Here is a 17,184-nt window from a genome sequence, read left to right on the forward strand (position 1 = left end):
GACCATGAATCCGAAGTCTTTGCAGGAGCGGTCCTGAAAGCTTCTCGAGGCCTGGCAGTCGGTTCCGCGCCGTTCGAGGTCCCGGTCGCATTGGAGGTTGAGGGACCCTTAACGGAGCCACCATCATTCTTCTTCCAAGTCTTTGCACTCGGGGTCAGGTAAGTCGAAGTAAAAGAAGAAGTCAAAGAAGCATCGTCGCTCTTCGACTTCTCCCTGTCGATCGGCCGACGCGATGAGGGATGCGGGTGGTGCTCCTCCCGCGGCTCCGCATACAGAGCCTGAAGGGTCGACTCCGAGTTTCCCTCCCTTCCCGGGACCCGAAGCAACCCCTGCCCATCTTTGCACCTTTTGCGAAGCGATGCATGCCATCTTTAGGCAGCCCGACTCCGCCGGCGCACCTTCTGGCCCCGTGGACTCGGTTGGGGGCCCTGGCGGCTCTGGACCTGGCATCGAAGGGCCCCCTTAGATCAAGGCCTGGATCCGGATTGGGACCCGTCGACCTCGTAACACCTCCACCGGCGCCAACTCCACGTCCACAACCGGCGCCGGTTGTGCCCCCAGCCTGGCCTCCATTCCGACATGGACACAGAGCCGGACCGACGTTGACCAACGCCGGATCAGGCGCCGATGGGTACTTTTTTACCCCTGTTATACCCTGGTGTTCCTTTCAGGCCAGATTGGCAACCAGAGGAGGGTGAGGAGGACTGGGAGGGGTCTGGAGACCTTTTAACTGACCAGTTGGGTTATGAACCAGACTGGAGGGAGGAATTGGGGGAAGCCAGTGGTCTGGGTACCTCATCAGACCATGGCATGTTGTCTCTTACCGTGGCTACGGAGGAGGGAGCGTCTTATGCAGTGGTGTTACGTAGGGCGGCTGAGGCTCTCAACCTCGAGCTACCTACGGTGGCGGTCAGGACTAACCTCCTGACAGAGGTGCTTCAGCCGGCAACCCGCTCTCCGGAGCCCCTGCTGCCGCTCAATGAAGCCCTCCGCGACATCCTTTTGTGCACCTGGTCCAGGACCAACACAGGGGCTCCTGTGGATAGGATGATTGCCCGACGCCACTGCCAGGCCTTGGGCGACCCAACTTTCCTCTCCCAACACCCCACCCCTGAGAGCTTGGTGGTCCAAGCCTGCACATCCAAAGGCTCATTCCCTAACGCACCACCTGATAGGGAATCCAAAAAGCTGGCCATCTTGGGAAGAAGATGTTTACTTCCTCCAGTTTGGGACTGTGGTCGGTAAACATCGCATGTCTGTTGTGCCGTTATACCCACTCTGTGGCATACGGTTGCGCAGGTGCTGCCCCAGCGCCTGGAGGAGGCCCGGGCCGTGCTCTCCCGTGCAGTTGCCGAGGGGAGAGACACAGCGAAGTTTACCATACGCTGTGGACCGGACACCGCCGACTCGCTAGTTAGGATGATTTCAACATCAGTAGCCCTTCGACGCTATGCCTGGCTGAGGTCGACTGGCTTTTCTGGGGATGTCCAAGCTACCCTGCTGTTTGGCGACAAGGCAGACAGCACACTAGAGCGCTTCAAGGATTCACGGGCTACGGCCAAGTCCTTAGGCCTCTCCACCACTCACCCAGTGCAGTCTGCTTTTCGCCCCTTTTGTGGCTACAGAAGGGGTGCCCCACCACGTTCCACCCAGGGCCACAGGCCAGTGCAAGCTGTTCAGCCCCTGCACAGCCAGGGACATGGGAACCACCGTTGTGATTCTGGGGGCTGGTCCACCACCGCCCCCTCTGCAGCAGCCTCCAAACCCTCCTAGTCTGACCTTCCAGGGCCACCAATCGCCAGTGGGTGGCAGGATTCGCCATCACCTCCCCCACTGGCGCATCATCACGCCGGACAGGTAGGTTTTGCAGATAGTCCGAAAGTGCTACTCCCTCCCCTTCGAGACTGCCCTCCCCAGTCATGCCACCTCAGTACCTTCGCATGTCGGAGGATCATCTGGCCCATCTCCAACAGGAAGTTATGGCTCTCTTGGCCAAGGGAGCCGTCGAGCGAGTTCGTGCCCCAGAAGTAGTTTGTGGTTGCTATTCCCACTACTTTCTGGTGCCCAAGTAGGACAAAGGCCTGCGTCCTATCTTGGATCTCAGGAACGTCAACCGCTTCCACCGGGAGGAGAAGTTCAAAATGTTGACGCTAGTTCAGGTCCTGTCTGCCCTCGACCCTGGAGACCGCCGACCTCCTACCCTGGGGTTATCCATCAATGTGACCTAGTCGCACCTGACTCCCTCTCAGAAGCTCCTCTTCATCGGAGCGGTTCTGGACACGACGCAGTTTCGGGTCTATCCTCCCGAACAGCGAGTCCGGGATATTTGGGCTATGATCCCGATCTTTCAGCCTCTATCCCTGGTTTCGGTCAGGATGACACTCAGGCTACTGGGCCTGATGGCCTCCTGCATCCTGCTGGTGGACCATGCCAGATGGCATATGCGGGCTCTGCAGTGGGACCTGAAGTTTCAGTGGGCACAACATCAGGGGAACCTGTCTGATTGTGTCCAGATCTTGGAGGGCACTGCATTCCAACTGCAGTGGTGGCTAACAAACCAGAATTGAGTCGATGGCCGATCCCTCTCCCTTTCCCAACCAGAGTTCACAGTGGTGACTGATGCACCACTTCTGGGATGGGGCGGCCACATGGGGGATGCGGAGATCAGAGGCCTCTGGTCTCCAGCGGAGTCGGAGCTCCACATCAACATTCTAGAGCTTCGGGCAATTCGTCTTGCACTGAAAGCATTCCTTCCCTCTGTCCGGGGAAGAGTAGTGCAGGTGTTCACGGACAACACCACCGCCATGTGGTACTACAACAAGCAAGGCAGGGTGGAGTTGTGGACCCTATGTCAGGAGGACCTTCACCTCTGGACATGGCTGGAACATCGGTACATATCCCTGGTGGTTCAACACCTGGCAGGTTCGCTGAACGCCAGGGCAGATAAATTCAGCCGGAGGTGCTTGATGGCTCACAAATGGCGTCTTCACTTGGAGGTGGTGCAAGGTCTCTTTCAACGGTGGGGAGAGCCTTGGTTAGATCTATTTGCCACTGAACAGAATGTGCAATGTCAGCTATTCTGGGCGTTGGAATTTCCAAGAAGGCACTCGCTCAGCGACGCTTTTCGTTGCGAGTGGAGTTGCGGTCTTCTATATGTCTTTCCGCCTATACCACTTCTGCCCAGAGTGCTGAAGAAGATCAAGCACGACCGGACCCAAGTCATTCTGGTGGCCCCAGATTGGGCACGAAGGGTCTGGTATCCCGAGATATTACACATGGCCATCCATCCTCCGATCCGACTACCTCTTCGGGGGGATCTTCTGTCGCAGCAGTAGGGAACAGTCCTCATCCTCCACCTGAACCTGTCCAGCCTCCACCTCCTTGCGTGGAGATTGAGCGGTGACAGTTGACAGCTTTCGACCTTCCTTCCGAAGTCTGTGATGTTATCTTGGCAGCCAGGCGTCCCTCCATTAAGACGGTATACGCCTGCAGATGGAACAAATTTGTGGCGCAGGTGGATCCCCTCTCCTCCTTATCTTTGGCCCAGTAGGGCTCTGCTCTGGGCACTCTTAAGGGCTACCTCTAGGCCATTTCAGCCTTTCTTAGGCTTCCTGATTAGCCTTCTCTTTTTGAGTACCCTGTTGTAAATCGCTCCTTAAGGGCATTACTCATCTATTTCCTCCTGTTCCCTTCGTAATGCCCCAGTGGGACTTGAGTTTAGTTTTTATGTATCTTATGTGCGCTCCCTATGAGCCACTGCATAACTGTCCTCTCAGGCTTCTGATTTTAAAAACTGCCTTTCTGGTGGCCATCACCTCTGTGCGCAGGGTGAGTGAGCTCCAAGCTCTTTCTTCTAAACCTCCTTTTCTGGCTGTTCATCCGGACAAGGTTGTCCTCCGAACTTGTCTTTCCGTCCTTCCTTACCAAAGTGGTTACTTCTTTCCACATTGGACAGACCATCACTGTGCCCACCTTCTTTCCGCCTCCGCATCCTTACAAAGAAGAAGAGAGGCTCCACTGTCTGGATCCAAAATGTGCGCTTTCATTTTATTTGGATCGCACAAAGCAATTCCAGATGGTTGACCAGCTCTTTGTTGGCTACATGGGCACCAAGAAAGGTCGGGCCATGCACAAACGGAACATTTCTAGATGGGTCGTTTTGTGCATCAAAGCTTGTTATTCCTTGGCAACAAAGGAGCCTCCAGTGGGGATACGTGCCCATTCCACCAGGGCGATGGCAGCTACCACTGCTTTAGGACGTGGAGTCCCCCTTAATGACATCTGTCAGGCAGCTACGTGGGCATCGCTGCACATGTTCACAGAACACTACTACCTGGACAGCCAAGTCAGGAGAGATGGCTTCTTTGGCCGTTTGGTTCTCCAGGATTTTCTGGTGTGAACTTGGTTTGTAGACCGACCTCCGGGGTTGGTATTGCTAGCGTATCTATTCTAAGGCAAAGAATCTATAACTAATTGTCTCTTTCAGATGAACAAGTTACTTGCCTTCGGTAATGATATATCTGTAAGAGACCTAGATTAGTTATAGATTCCTTACCACCCTACCCATCCTCCCCGTTCTGCGAACTGATTTCTAGGGTTAAGTACTCCCTTTCAGGGCCCTCGTTTTGTGTGCCAGTGGTTAGTGTCTTGCATGGCTCTGCGCTTCTGACGTGGAAAGTCGTGTACAGAACTGACGTCAGCAAGGGCAGCGTCTAAGTAGCTACCGCGACGTCATTCCTGCGACCTCGATGCTAACGACGAACCTGTAGTCGACTGACGCCACCTTTCAATGTGCAGGGTTACTGCTGACGAAAAACTTTCCGGATCCAGTCCGATGCCTGGGGTAATTCTAAGGTAAGGAATCCAGAACTAATCTATGTCTCTTACAGATACATTGTTACCGAAGGTAAGTAACTTGATCATCATTGCCAGAATCCTCTTTTTGAGGATGGAGAGGGTGAGAAAAGGGCAATTGAGACTAATTTGACACAGCAATAGTGTTAGTTAAAAAGAGAGATCCATGTTTCAGTAGTCCACATAAATGAAGGATGCAGTTCTAGGAATAAATCCAGTGAAGAAGCAGATTTATTGACAAGAAATCTAGTGTTCCAAAGGCCAAGTGCAAACTCTGTGGGGAAACTAATATGGAATTGTTCTAATCTGACTTGAAGTGAAGAGGCCATCCCTGGTCTGACTAGTGGCCTGAAGAGCTCCTTAACTCTTACTAGCAGGTCATCTGAATTGTCCACAAGTGAGAATTTAAAAAGTTCGACTCACGTTTACAACGATGCACTGAAGATTACCCTGCAGTCTAATATAAGAGACTAATACTACACACCAGGACTGCAGCAATCTCGTGGGCTATGTTGATACTTTTATCTTTTGTTGACCAAGGGCTGACCTTGTCACTCATATTCCAAGTCCACAGTAAAAACCTTTTCTGACTATTGAATCTAGAAAATCCATGGGTAATTATAATTATTAATGCAGAAGTATTTGGAGAAACACAAATCCTGCTTTCTGCAGTCTGAGGTTTAAACCCCTCTAGCAATCTTTGCACACTGATTGAATACCTCATCCCATTTTAGGAGGCATGAGTTTGGAGGGCAGTGCAAAGATGAGATACTGTTCTTAGAATAGCTGCAGTATATAAAATCAGGCACTAGGAGGTTACGGTGGTTCCTGAAGAGCAGGCCACTTCCACGTCTTGTGAACTGTCTCTTCATGAAGACCAGACTTTCATCTATGTCCCTTGCATTGACGAGACTGGCGTGGCCGGAATGTCACACTGTACTACAGATAAAACCAGCCTGGTGCTTTTCAAGGCTTGATGTAAGGAGATGGTGACCACGTGTCAGTAGGGTAGGTCCATGAGTGGGCTGCAGGACCAGTGTTACCTCCCTTGGCTTCCTCAAGACACAGGACAGCCTCACTGGTGGTGATAGACAGAGGACTAGACACTTGTTGTTTATTGAATGCAGTGACTGGTCAAGTGGTTTAGTCACCTAGCAGAATTTATCCAGCCTACAAGGTCTCCTCCTCTCCCCTGGAGGGAGCGGTAATTCAGCTGGAGGACACAAGCCTGCTTTGAGTTGAAGAAATCCCCCTTTCCTTGCATTAGCTGCTGAAAGTGGCAGCCATCCCGGGGACAGAGGGTAGTCGAAGACCTATGGGACCAAGATTTTGCTCTTGTGTTGCCGCTGCAGCACTGAGAAGGAAGAGGATTACTTGCTGTGGTTGTGGCCATCAGCCCTTCCAGGTGTCACGGCCTCTGACCCCTCCAGGAGACCAGGACCTTTTATACTGTAGGATCATTTCTCCTCCAACTTTCTATGCCCATCAGTACCAGGAACACAGAGCCCATCAGCTACTGCTGAAGCTCTGCACACCACAACTCTACAGTTTAGCCTGTAGGTCCTCTTCTGTGGCAAAGGATCGTGAGGAAACTTCATTTTTGTCCCTGCTTTCAGGACTGGCCACCTGTTCACAGAGTGGCCAGTCCTGATAGCCCAGATTGCTGTTCCCATTAAGTAACCACACCAAAGCAACCTGACAACAGGAGATCGCAGAGTCCCAAACCCTGCCCCGTCTTGCCCTTACCCTAAAGTTGCTATTTTTTAATCACGTTTGGACTGGTGTCCGAGAAGCCATTTCTCCTGCCCATCTTTTCCAAGAGGTCACGAGCTTGCCACATTCCATCAACAGCCCCAGATAAGCATTTCCTTCTACAGGGGTTGGACCTAGGCAGAACTTCAGTCTTTCTGAGAAATAAATCCTTAGAAATTTGCTTTTGCCCAAAGTTTTGGGGAACATATTTGAGGCCTCTATCCCATTTCATAGTATAAACATTCCAGAAGACGTCACTCATTCTCAACATTGGTGCAGATTTCATGGGGTGTTTACGTGCAAGTATATTTAGCATCAATATTGGGGAAACCAGGAGCCACTCTGAAGGACTCTGCTGGGTTCAGAGATTTTTGGATTGACTGATATTACAATGAAAAGAAGAAACCTGGAGGTCTTTACTACCTGTCAACATGGGCCTAAATGACTGGATCTTTGAAGAGTGAGAAAACTGGGGACATTTCATGATGGCTGCTTAAGAAGGGTGCTATTGACATGATTATAGCTTCTGGAAGTGGGAGAGGCAACCAAATAATATTTAAGAATCCTTTTTGTTTGCCACCCAAATACTTTTTGTGCAGACCCCTGCACTAGGTCGCCCCTTACCTGAGCCACTGGAGCGAGTGTCGCCGCAAGCTGCCAGCAGGAGCATCAAGCAAAGAAAGTGAAGCATTGTGTAGCCTAGAAGAAAGGGAAGACACGGTTAGACAGGCTTGGTATTTGGAGGATTATTGACAGCTTCTGCTCTGTTCTTGCCCACTACACAAGAGTGAGGTTTACCGCTTGGCATATGCCACTTACACAGTAGAGACACTGATGTGAGATAAGTGCCACCTAGCATATGAAACCTACCCGCTTCCCCAATCAACCTACTCTCTGGATCTCATTCTGTTTTACACCATTATTATCTACCCCTGTCTGTACCTGGTCTGGTGTTCAGCTTGTGAGACCTTTTGTTACCTTACATGTTTCTTAGAGGTCACGCTTTGCTTAACATTGGTTGGATTCATTGTCATTCTTATTTGCTTGCTACTTGTTTGTTTCTGTAGGCTTCCTTCCTCTTCATGTGTTTGTCCCTTCCTTAGAGCATGCATGCATTACTTGTGTCCTTCCACTTCATTTTTCTGGTGCTACCTTTTTCTTTTAACACTCTTCAAGTGTGTGTGTTTTTCAGCTGTCTCCCTCGTGTACTTCACCGCCTCTGTTTTCTACTCCCTCCAGCTCTTCCTGCCCACCCTCCATCTGTTGCATGTATGGATGCCCTAGTCCCCAAGCCCAACCCTCCGTTGTCCACGTGCTTGCCCCAGCCTCTCCTACCCAGCTATCATTGTCCTGGTGCTTGCCCTGCTCACTCTCCATTGTTTGTGTGCTTGCCCCAGCCCCTCCCGCCCACCCTCTGTTGTCTGTCTGCTGGCCCTGCCCCTTCTGTTCACCCTCCATTGTCCGTCTGCTTGCACAAAGCCCCTCCCACTAACCCTCTTGTTCATGTGCTCCCCATCTCCTCTAGGCTGTCTTCTCCCTCACCTGCGCCCTTCTCTTTTGCCCTTTCTCCCTCCGGTTTGCCCTGGGGGAGCACACGACTGCAAAAAAAAAAAAAAAAGCGCTCTGACAGGACCTGTGCTAATGCACTTTTTAAAGAGCACATAAGCCCTGGCCACGTCATAACGCTTATTTTTGTATTTATTTTAGCTATACTGCACAGCAACTATGTTACTGTACAACATAATTACAAAACATTGCCAAAGCCAACAGCTCTCATAGGTGAGACCTATTAGCTTTGCCAATGCTTGTTCACTGTGTGGCATATTTATGACTTTTTTGGTGCAGGGCAGCGCAGCAAGTCAGCTGGCTGCACTGCGTCGCATCACAGGGAATCGTCAGGAATGTGCTGTACTTATCGAATACGGCACATTCCTGTCCTTTTCCCTTGCGCTGGCGCCGTTTTGGCATCCTAGCGCCAATGCAGGTACCTTTAAACCATGGTGCAAGGGTGTCTGTGTTGTAGACAGGATTGTTTTTGTGTAGGAAGGGGTGCAAAGAGGTTCATAAATATGTCCCTCTGTTTCTGATAAATATGCAGGTCAGTATTATCATCATAGCGGAAATGCCTTGCATGTATTATTGCTCCATGGAGTCGCCACCTCCTGCTGCCGTGCTGCTACATAATACAGTTCTGTGTCCCGCGCTCAAGCTCCCTTTGGCATTGGGAGTTGCACTCATGCATTGCTGTTTTGTCTTTTTCCTCCCTAATTGTGGTTTGTGATTAAGCTATCGATATTTCCAAAAACCTCTTGGCTGACACAAAAAGGTGGTTGGAAAATACTTCTGCAATTTTGGTAATTGCACCATCTTGGTCAATGGTTCTCCAGCCATCGCTGGGAGTGGTTGGTGCTCTCAGAAGGCCATTGACGCACACATTCTTAATGCTGCTTTCATTAGTTTGCCTCCGATTACGTCTTTTTCTCGGTTGCATTTGGACACCTAGATGGGGGAATGCATGCTCCCACTCAGTGGTAATGCGGGGAGATTATTTTCTCCTACCGCTGCACACTTTCTTAAAGGGAACAAGCAAGTCTTTCTTGGGGTAACCTTCAGTTTGAGAGCTCGCTGCGTGTCTAGTTTGTAAATACTCACAATAAATTCAGTTTGCGTTCTTTAAATATAAAAGGACATGGTCTGCATACTATGTACTATCTGCGTGTATCCTCCTATGCCACAAGAGTCTCATCTGCTTTGAAATGGTGCAGCTAGAGGCTCCATGACCAGTGCTCCCCAGTGACTGCTTTTGTTTTGTGTTATTTTTATTCATTTGTCTCTTGGTCTACCACTTATGGTCATCTTTCCTCATACCGCTGGTGTGGAGCAGGTTTTCTTTCCTCCTGCTTCCCTTCCAGTGTCCTTATTTATCCTCAAATGTGGCTCCCTCCAGTGCCCAACTGGAAATCAAAAGCTGCTCTGGAAAAATGTTCAACCCTACCCTGCCCTCTTCCTCCGCTCTCTCGATCTCTTTCCATCCATGCATTCTCTGTCTTGCTACGCTCTCTTTCTCTCCTTGCCATTCGGCGTGGTCGTGGGATCCTGCCTCTCCTCTCTGAATCAGTAACACATTGTCTTTTTCAAGACTACCTCTTTCTCTAATTCCTGAGTCAGAGATCAGCTAGAAACAGAATCACTTTATGTCATGTTGACCACGGTACTAGCTTCCGCCACAACCTTCAAGCCAGCCAGGTATAAAGCCTTGAGTAGGAAAGCCTGTTGCTTTTCTCACAATGCAAGCTGGTTGCAAAGAGCACATGTCAACTGGGCTGTCTGCACGGTCTCCTCTACAATGGCCGTTCAAGGAGAACCTGCTCCATCCCCTAAGCTCAAGGACAGACTGCCAGACGCTGTTACCACATGGCATCGGAGGCTGGAGAGTGCCAGGAGTGCCATGGCAGAATAAAGAACCCTAACCATTCATAATGAGGATAATGCATGCCACTCAGACGTCACACCCACATACAAATAGACCAGGAATGTGGCTTCACACAGTGATACCATCGTTTGTGGGGACTTTTAATACCGTCATTCAATTTCTTTATGGGTACCTTATCTGGTTATATGACGGAACAATGCAGGGAAATACTTTGCATGCCTTTGCAACACATTTTTTAACCCACATTCTTTTTAGAGCGCAAATGCTTTTATCACGCATGCCATTATCACTCATTCTTTATATATTAAAAAAAATATTTGTGGGGAGGAGACCCCCACACCCCAAACTTACCTTTAATGCGTGGTAAAGGTATGCATTGTAAAGGCATATATGTGGTAAAAGAATGCATGGTAAAGGCACAACGTGGTAAAATTCTCGTTGTAAAGGCGGTTTCCCACCTTATCTCTTATAATACCCGAGATTCTGCAATATCCATATTAAGGCCAGCTGGAGTGGAACTGCGCCCTGCATGGCCCGTGTTCCCCCATTGTTGATTGTCTGGACTTATTTCTCATTTTTGATCTCAGCACACATGGCAATTATGCATGTACTCTGAGGGCCCACTGTGACAAGCACTGCAACCCAAAGCTGGCTCTGTGGTTTGGAGGGACACACCATGTGCTGCACCCCTCTTGCGGTTAATGTGCCCACCTTCTCACTCCCATGCAGAGGACCGAGAGCTTTTTACCTGTGCCTGCTCGGGGGGAGTAGCCTACTGACCTTTCCTTTCTAAAATGGTCTGCCAGTCCACTCCACCTGGATCCATCGGTCTATCCATGTGTGAATGGATTTTGCATGCATTTCTACATGTACATGTGTGTGTGCTGTGAATGTATGTTGGCGCACTGAATGCATTTTGGATCTCCAGTATATGGGTAGTGTACAAGATGGGAGTTATTAAGAGCCTCCCAAACAGAAATGCGACTTGTGAGGCTCCTTCTAAGCACTCCTGACATTTTTGTAGCTAATCAGCCTCCAGGGAATGAGAGGACAGGAGACAGAGGGCCTCCTTGAAGAACATGGATGTCTGTGTTCCCTTCATACTCCAATCTTCCGCAAATGTGAAACCACAACAGGTTGATAGGGAGTTGAGTGGACAAACCTCTCACTCCTTTGTGCCTTTGTTTTGCTGCCTGGGAGCTCTCAGCTCACGCTTTCTTCTGGCTAACACTAGACTTCCTAGCTTGGGTAGTCGGGGAGAAATAAGTAGATAGACAAGAACCGCCTGAAACCAGTTTCAGAGGTGGGCTTGTGGAATCCTTAATTTATACCTGTAAACTGAGAATAATAATAGGGCAGAAACCCCCCCCCCCCCCCCCCCCCCAGTCGTTGTGCCAAGATGTCTATTCAACCAATGCTAACGGTCTTGCACCTTTGTAGACCAAGAAAGATGATGATTGCCAACTCCTCTTTGCCTGGTTCAGGGGCAGGAACCCGGCAGTTCCACAGCATGCTGGAATGAGCTGCCTTGAACCACCTAAGGTATGGAGCCCACTACGTAGAGGTGTTGGAGGTACCTTGCACAAATGATAGGTTGCCTAGAAATGGACGGCCATAAGGAGCAGGGCAGGAACTACTGTAGCCCATGGAAGGATCTTCACTGCCAGGCTGTCTGGTTTGGCCTTGTGACACATAGCCCTCCTGCAGTGCACAGTAAAGCAGGGTAACTCGCTACTTCTGCCTGCATGAAGCCACTTTGACCTCCCTTCAGGTGGGGAGATAACCGAGACAGCAAGGTGACCACGAAGGAAGACAAGAAAAGGGAGCACCTATGACCATTTGGTGCTAAAGAAAATCATGATGTTTTTAGGTTGAAGCCTAGCAGAAAGCACAGCTTTCTGGTTTGCTAAAGACATCTTGGGGACAATCCGAAAGCGTCTCTGGGAATGCATTCTGCCCGTTACTTACCAATGGCTTTGTGGTTTGGAACTCACATTTTCTGGCTTTCTATTTGCTGGATTTATTAGTTTTAGGCAGTCCAGAGTAACTTTGTCCTTGTATTCTTCCACTATTGGTCCTTTCTGTAAACAGGCCAGTAAATCTTGCTCTTATTTTGTCACAAATTGATATGCATTTAAAGACCTGGGTCAAATATCAGGCTCTGTCTTCTGAAGGAGCTTGGTGTTTACTTTTCTTTCTCTGACTTCAAAGTGAGAGTATTTATGTGACAATCTTGTTGGATACTGGGGCTAGAAAAGTTTTTTTTCTAGCACACAACAACATTTAAGTTAACTGTAGTATTTGTAAACTATAGTTTTATTAGTAAAACTGTATGTCTATGCATACTCCACTCTATGCCAGTCCATTCTACCACACACTACTCTGCAATACTTCACTCTACACCACTGAACTCTACGTCACTATACTATGCTCTGCACCACTCTACGCCTCTGCCCACTATGCCACTCTACTCTGCACCACTACACTCAACACCATAGCACTCTACTATGCAACACCCTCATCTATACCACTGCATTCTACAACACTGCATTGTACGCCACTGAAATCTATGCTGCTGTACTCTACTCCGCTGCACTCTATGCCACTATACTGTACGCCACTCTACGCGACTCCTCACAATGCCACTACAATACATAATACTCTATGCTACTCCACACTACGACACTCCACTCTTTGTCATTCCACTCTTAGACACTCCACACCACTCTACTGTACACCAATATACTCTGCGACACTCTATGACAATACACTCTACACCAGTTCATTCTACTGTAGGCCACTCCACTGTACGCCAATCTAGGTAACTCTACTGTATGCCACTCCAATACAGAACACTATGCCACTCCATGCATCTCCATTCGACTCTACAACACTCCACACCAGTCTCCTGAACAGCAGCCATGCTGGTGTACAACTTGGCTAAAACATATTGACAAAGCCATTTGCTTTTGCAAAAGTGAGACCGATTGTTTTTGCCAGTGCTTGTTTGGCTTTATATCAACCCCTGACTAAGATCACTGATATGCCCTAGGATGGATGTTTCAATTGTCTTGATGGTTTGGGCTCGAGCAAGTTCCAGCAAGGAATACTGCCCAACCTGACGCTGGTGTGAGGGAGTGAGTCCCCCTTCATCCTGAGGGGGGCAAAAGTGCCAGAGGGGCAGTGCCAGCTCTAAACAAGCAAGCTCTATAATGTGCCAGCTCTCTGATGTGTCAGTGTCCGTCTGTCTGCCTGGAGGCTCTCTGATGTGTCAGTGTCCGTCCGCCTGAGTGGAGGCTCTCTGATGTGTCAGTGTCCATCTGTCTGCTTGGAGGCTCTCTGATGTGTCAGTGTCCATCTGTCTGCAGGCCCCATGATGTGTTAGTGTCCGTCCGTCTGTCTGTCTGCAGGCTCTCTGATGTGTCAGTGCCCATCTGTATGCCTGGAGGCTCTCTAATGTGTCAGTGTCCATCTGTCTCCCTGGAGGCTCTCTGATGTGTCGTATCCGTCTGTCTCCCTGGAGCCTCTCTGATGTGTCATTGTCTGTCTGTCTGCCTTGATGTTCTCTGATGTGTCAGTGTCCATCTGTCTCCCTGGAGGCTCTCTGATGTGTCAGTGGCTGTCTGTCTCCCTGGCAGCTCTCGGATGTCTCAGTGTCGGTCTGTCTATCTGGAGGCTTTCTGATGTGTCAGTGTCCATCTGTCTGCCTGGAAGTTCTCTAATGTGCCAGTGTCCGTCTGTCTGCTTGAAGGCTCTGTGATGTGTCAGTGTCCGGCAGTCTGTCTGGCAGCTTTCTGATGTGTCAGTGCTCATCTGTCTGCTAGGAGGCTCTTCAATGTGTCAGTGTCCGTCTGTCTGCCTGGAGGCTCTCTGATGTCTGAGTCCATCTGTCTCCCTGGAGGCTCTCTGATGTGCCAGTGTACGTCTGTCTGTCTGGAGGCTCTCTGATGTGCCAGTGTACGTCTGTCTGTCTGGAGGCTCTCTGATGTGTTAGTGTCCGTCTGTCTCCAGCCCCATGATGTGTTATTGTCTGTTTGTCTGTCTGCAGGCTCTCTGATGTGTCAGTGCTCATCTGTCTGCCTGGAGGCTCTCTAATGTGTCAGTGTCCGTTTGTCTCCCTGGCGGCTCATCAATGTGTCAGTGTCCATCTGTCTTCCTGGAGGCTTTCTGATGTCTCAGTGTCCGTCTGTCTCCCTGGAGGCTCTCTGATATCTCAGTGTCCGTCTGTCTCCCTGGAGGCTCTCTGATGTGTCAGTGTCCGTCCGCCTGAGTGGAGGCTTTCTGATGTGTCAGTGTCCATCTGTCTGCCTGGAGGCTCTTTGATGTGTCTGTGTCCGTCTGTTTCCCTGGCGGCTCTCTGATGTGTCCGTGCCCATCTGTCTGCCTGGACGCTCTTTAATGTGCCAGTGTCCATATGTCTGCCTGAAGGCTCTCCGGTGTGTTAGTGTCCGTCTGTCTGGAGGCCCCATGATGTGTTAGTGTCCTTTTGTCTGTCTGCCGGATCTCTGATGTGTCAGTGTCCGTCTGTCTCCCTGGAGGCTCTCTGATGTGCCAGTGTCTGTCTGTCTGCAGGCCCCATGATGTGTTAGTGTCCGTCTGTCTCCCTGGAGGATCTCTTGATGTGTCAGTGTCCATTTATCCACCTGGCGGCTCTCTAATGGGTCATTGTCTGTCTGCCTGGAGGCTCTATGATGGATCAGTGTCTGTCTGTTTCCCTGGCGGCTCTCTGATGTGTCAGTGTCCGTCTGTCTCCCTGGCAGCTCTCTGATGTGTCATTGTCTGTCTGCCTGGAGGCCTGGAGGCTCTCTGATGTGTCAGTGACACACTCATCGCTGTTATGTTATGTTATGTTAGGGAAATTTCTAAAGCGCACGACTCACCCTGGGGCATCTCAGCGCTGAACCTAGTAATAGTCCGAGGAGGAAAAAAACGAGTCGGGAGGGAAATTACCGATGATCAGAACAGAAAGGCTTTCAGTTGTTTCCTAAAAATACTGAAAGACATACATTCACGAAGGGAAATAGGTAATATATTCCAATAGCGAGGGGCAAGATACGAGAAAGCCTTTCCCCCGGAACGGGAGAGGCGAATTCGGGGGACCGTCAGAAGCCCAAGGGAATTAGATCTGAGATTGCGGGTCGACGTCCGTCTAGCGAGCCTTCTAAGCAAATATTTGGGGCCTTTGCCATTTAAGGCGTTGAATGTGAGGCAGCAGGTCTTGAAATGTGATCGTTTGCAGACCGGAAGCCAGTGGAGGTCTCGCAGTAGAGGGGCTGAAGGAGAGCCCGCGGGACGGTTTAAAATCATTCGGGCAGCGGTATTTTGAATGACCTGCAGTTTTTTGAGCAGCGTCGAGCCTATTTCTGTCAGCAAAGCATTTCCGTAGTCGAGTCGACTGATCACCATGGCCTGGACTAGAGTTCTACGATGCTTGATGGGAAGATAAGGCAGAATCCTACGTAAGAGACGAAGGCTAAAGTAGCAGGAGCTGGAGATAGCTGCTATGTGTTCTTTCATGGATAGAGCCCGATCAAGTTTAAACCCCAGGTTTTTCACTGATTGTTTTGGGGCAGGGGTGACTCCCAGCTGGGAAGGCCACCAATCGGGCGTCCAGAAGAGAGGGGCTTTCCCTATTAGCATGATTTCGGTCTTGCTTGGATTCAATTGGAGACAGTTTCGCGTCATCCAATTAGAAATAGCAAGCATGCCTGCCGAGAAACGTAAGTTTTCTGATTCTACGTCAGGGTTAATTTTGAACATAAGCTGGGTGTCGTCCGCGCATGAGACTATCTCAAACCCAAGCGTCTCTACTACTTTGGCTAATGGGGACATATAAACATTAAACAGTGTAGGACTGAGGCAGTAACCCTGGTGAACACCCTTGTCCAGACAGGATTTCTCTGAGCGGTAGGACCCTAGCGTGATCGTTTGATGTCTGTCAGAGAGAAAGTTCTGCAGCCATTTTAGTGCTCGATCTTGGAAGCCGCATGAGAGTAATCTCTCCACCAGCTTGGAGTGTGCGATGGTGTCAAATGCGGCGGAGAGATCCAGGAGGACCAGAATTACTGATCCTCCAGCATCCATTTCTCGCCTCAGTGAATCGGTCACTGCCAGGATTGCAGTTTCGGTGCTATAGCCTGGACGGAACCCTGATTGTGATGGGTCCAGGAGGTTGTTAGACTCCAGGTAGAGGCTCAGCTGCCTGTTTATGGCCTTCTCCAGTTGTTTGCCCAACAAGGGTAGCAAAGATATGGGGCGATAGTTGTTATGTACCTGGGGGTCTGCAGATGGTTTTTTCAGGATAGGGTGAACGTATGCTTCCTTCCAGATAGGGGGAATTATACCTGAGTTGATTGAACAATTAAAAATTCTTTGGATTTCCGGGGCACAGCTTGATGCTAAGAGGGCCATAATTCTGGGAGGGCAGAGGTCACTCGGTGAGCCAGATTTTACCGAGGATAACAGATTCGTGACCTCATTTATCGAAATAGGTTCAAACTGTTTAAGGGTGCAGGCGGTCGGAAGGCACCGTTCTAAGGATCTTATGGGAGGACCTGAATTCTGGGATAGGGAGGTGGTAAAGTTGTCATAAATCAGAGTGATTTTTTCATGGAAATGGGCTGCAAGGGAATTGCAGAGTTCCTGTGATTCTATTGGAGGAAGTCTGCAGGCTTGAGGTGAGACAAAATCTTTGACTATGTTAAACAGAGCTTTAGAAGAGTTGGTGGCCTGGTCGATTTGGTTCAGAATAAAAGTTTTTCTCGCCGTTTTTATGTTTTGATGGTATTTTGACAAGGATAGTTTGTAAGTATGTCTATCCAATAAGGTTTTACTGGCTCTCCAGCGTCTCTCCAGGGTTTTGCACCTGGATTTTTCAGTACGAAGCTCCGCAGTGTACCAGGGAGCAGATAGTCGCTGTTTGGAAAGACAGAACTTTTTTATGGGAATTAAGGAGTCGAAAGTCGACATTAAGCTGGCGTTAAAATTCTCCAGCATCCCAGAGACATAGAGGTCGACCGAGGAATCTGCCTGTGTATGTGGGCGGAATACCTCCTCGAATGCCTCCAGTGATAAGTTATTCCAGGGTCTACGTAGTTGCTTCACTCGTGCTATGGATCCAGTTTGAGAGTTAGTATACTGACTTC

The 17,184-nt window shown here is 49.6% G+C and overlaps 1 protein-coding gene across 2 annotated transcripts in view; it reads right to left on the reverse strand.

Moving 5' to 3' along the window:
• The window catches only part of LOC146806097 (interleukin-1 receptor type 2-like), a 63,578-nt gene that overhangs the window by 37,519 nt on the left and 8,875 nt on the right, over window positions 1-17,184 (reverse strand). The window contains exons 1-2 of one of the 2 annotated variants that reach the window (XM_085623431.1): window positions 10,553-10,561; window positions 7,231-7,306 (exon numbers count right to left, since the gene is read on the reverse strand). In XM_085623431.1, coding sequence (XP_085479557.1) covers window positions 7,231-7,297 — 67 coding nt within the window. In that variant the 5' untranslated portion in view covers window positions 7,298-7,306; window positions 10,553-10,561. Of the gene's footprint in view, window positions 1-7,230; window positions 7,307-10,552; window positions 10,562-17,184 lie in introns of those variants that run through there. The other variant, XM_085623430.1, reaches the window with a different exon arrangement.

This window comes from Triturus cristatus, chromosome 8 (assembly GCF_964204655.1).
Source record: "Triturus cristatus chromosome 8, aTriCri1.1, whole genome shotgun sequence".
NCBI lineage: Eukaryota > Metazoa > Chordata > Amphibia > Caudata > Salamandridae > Triturus > Triturus cristatus.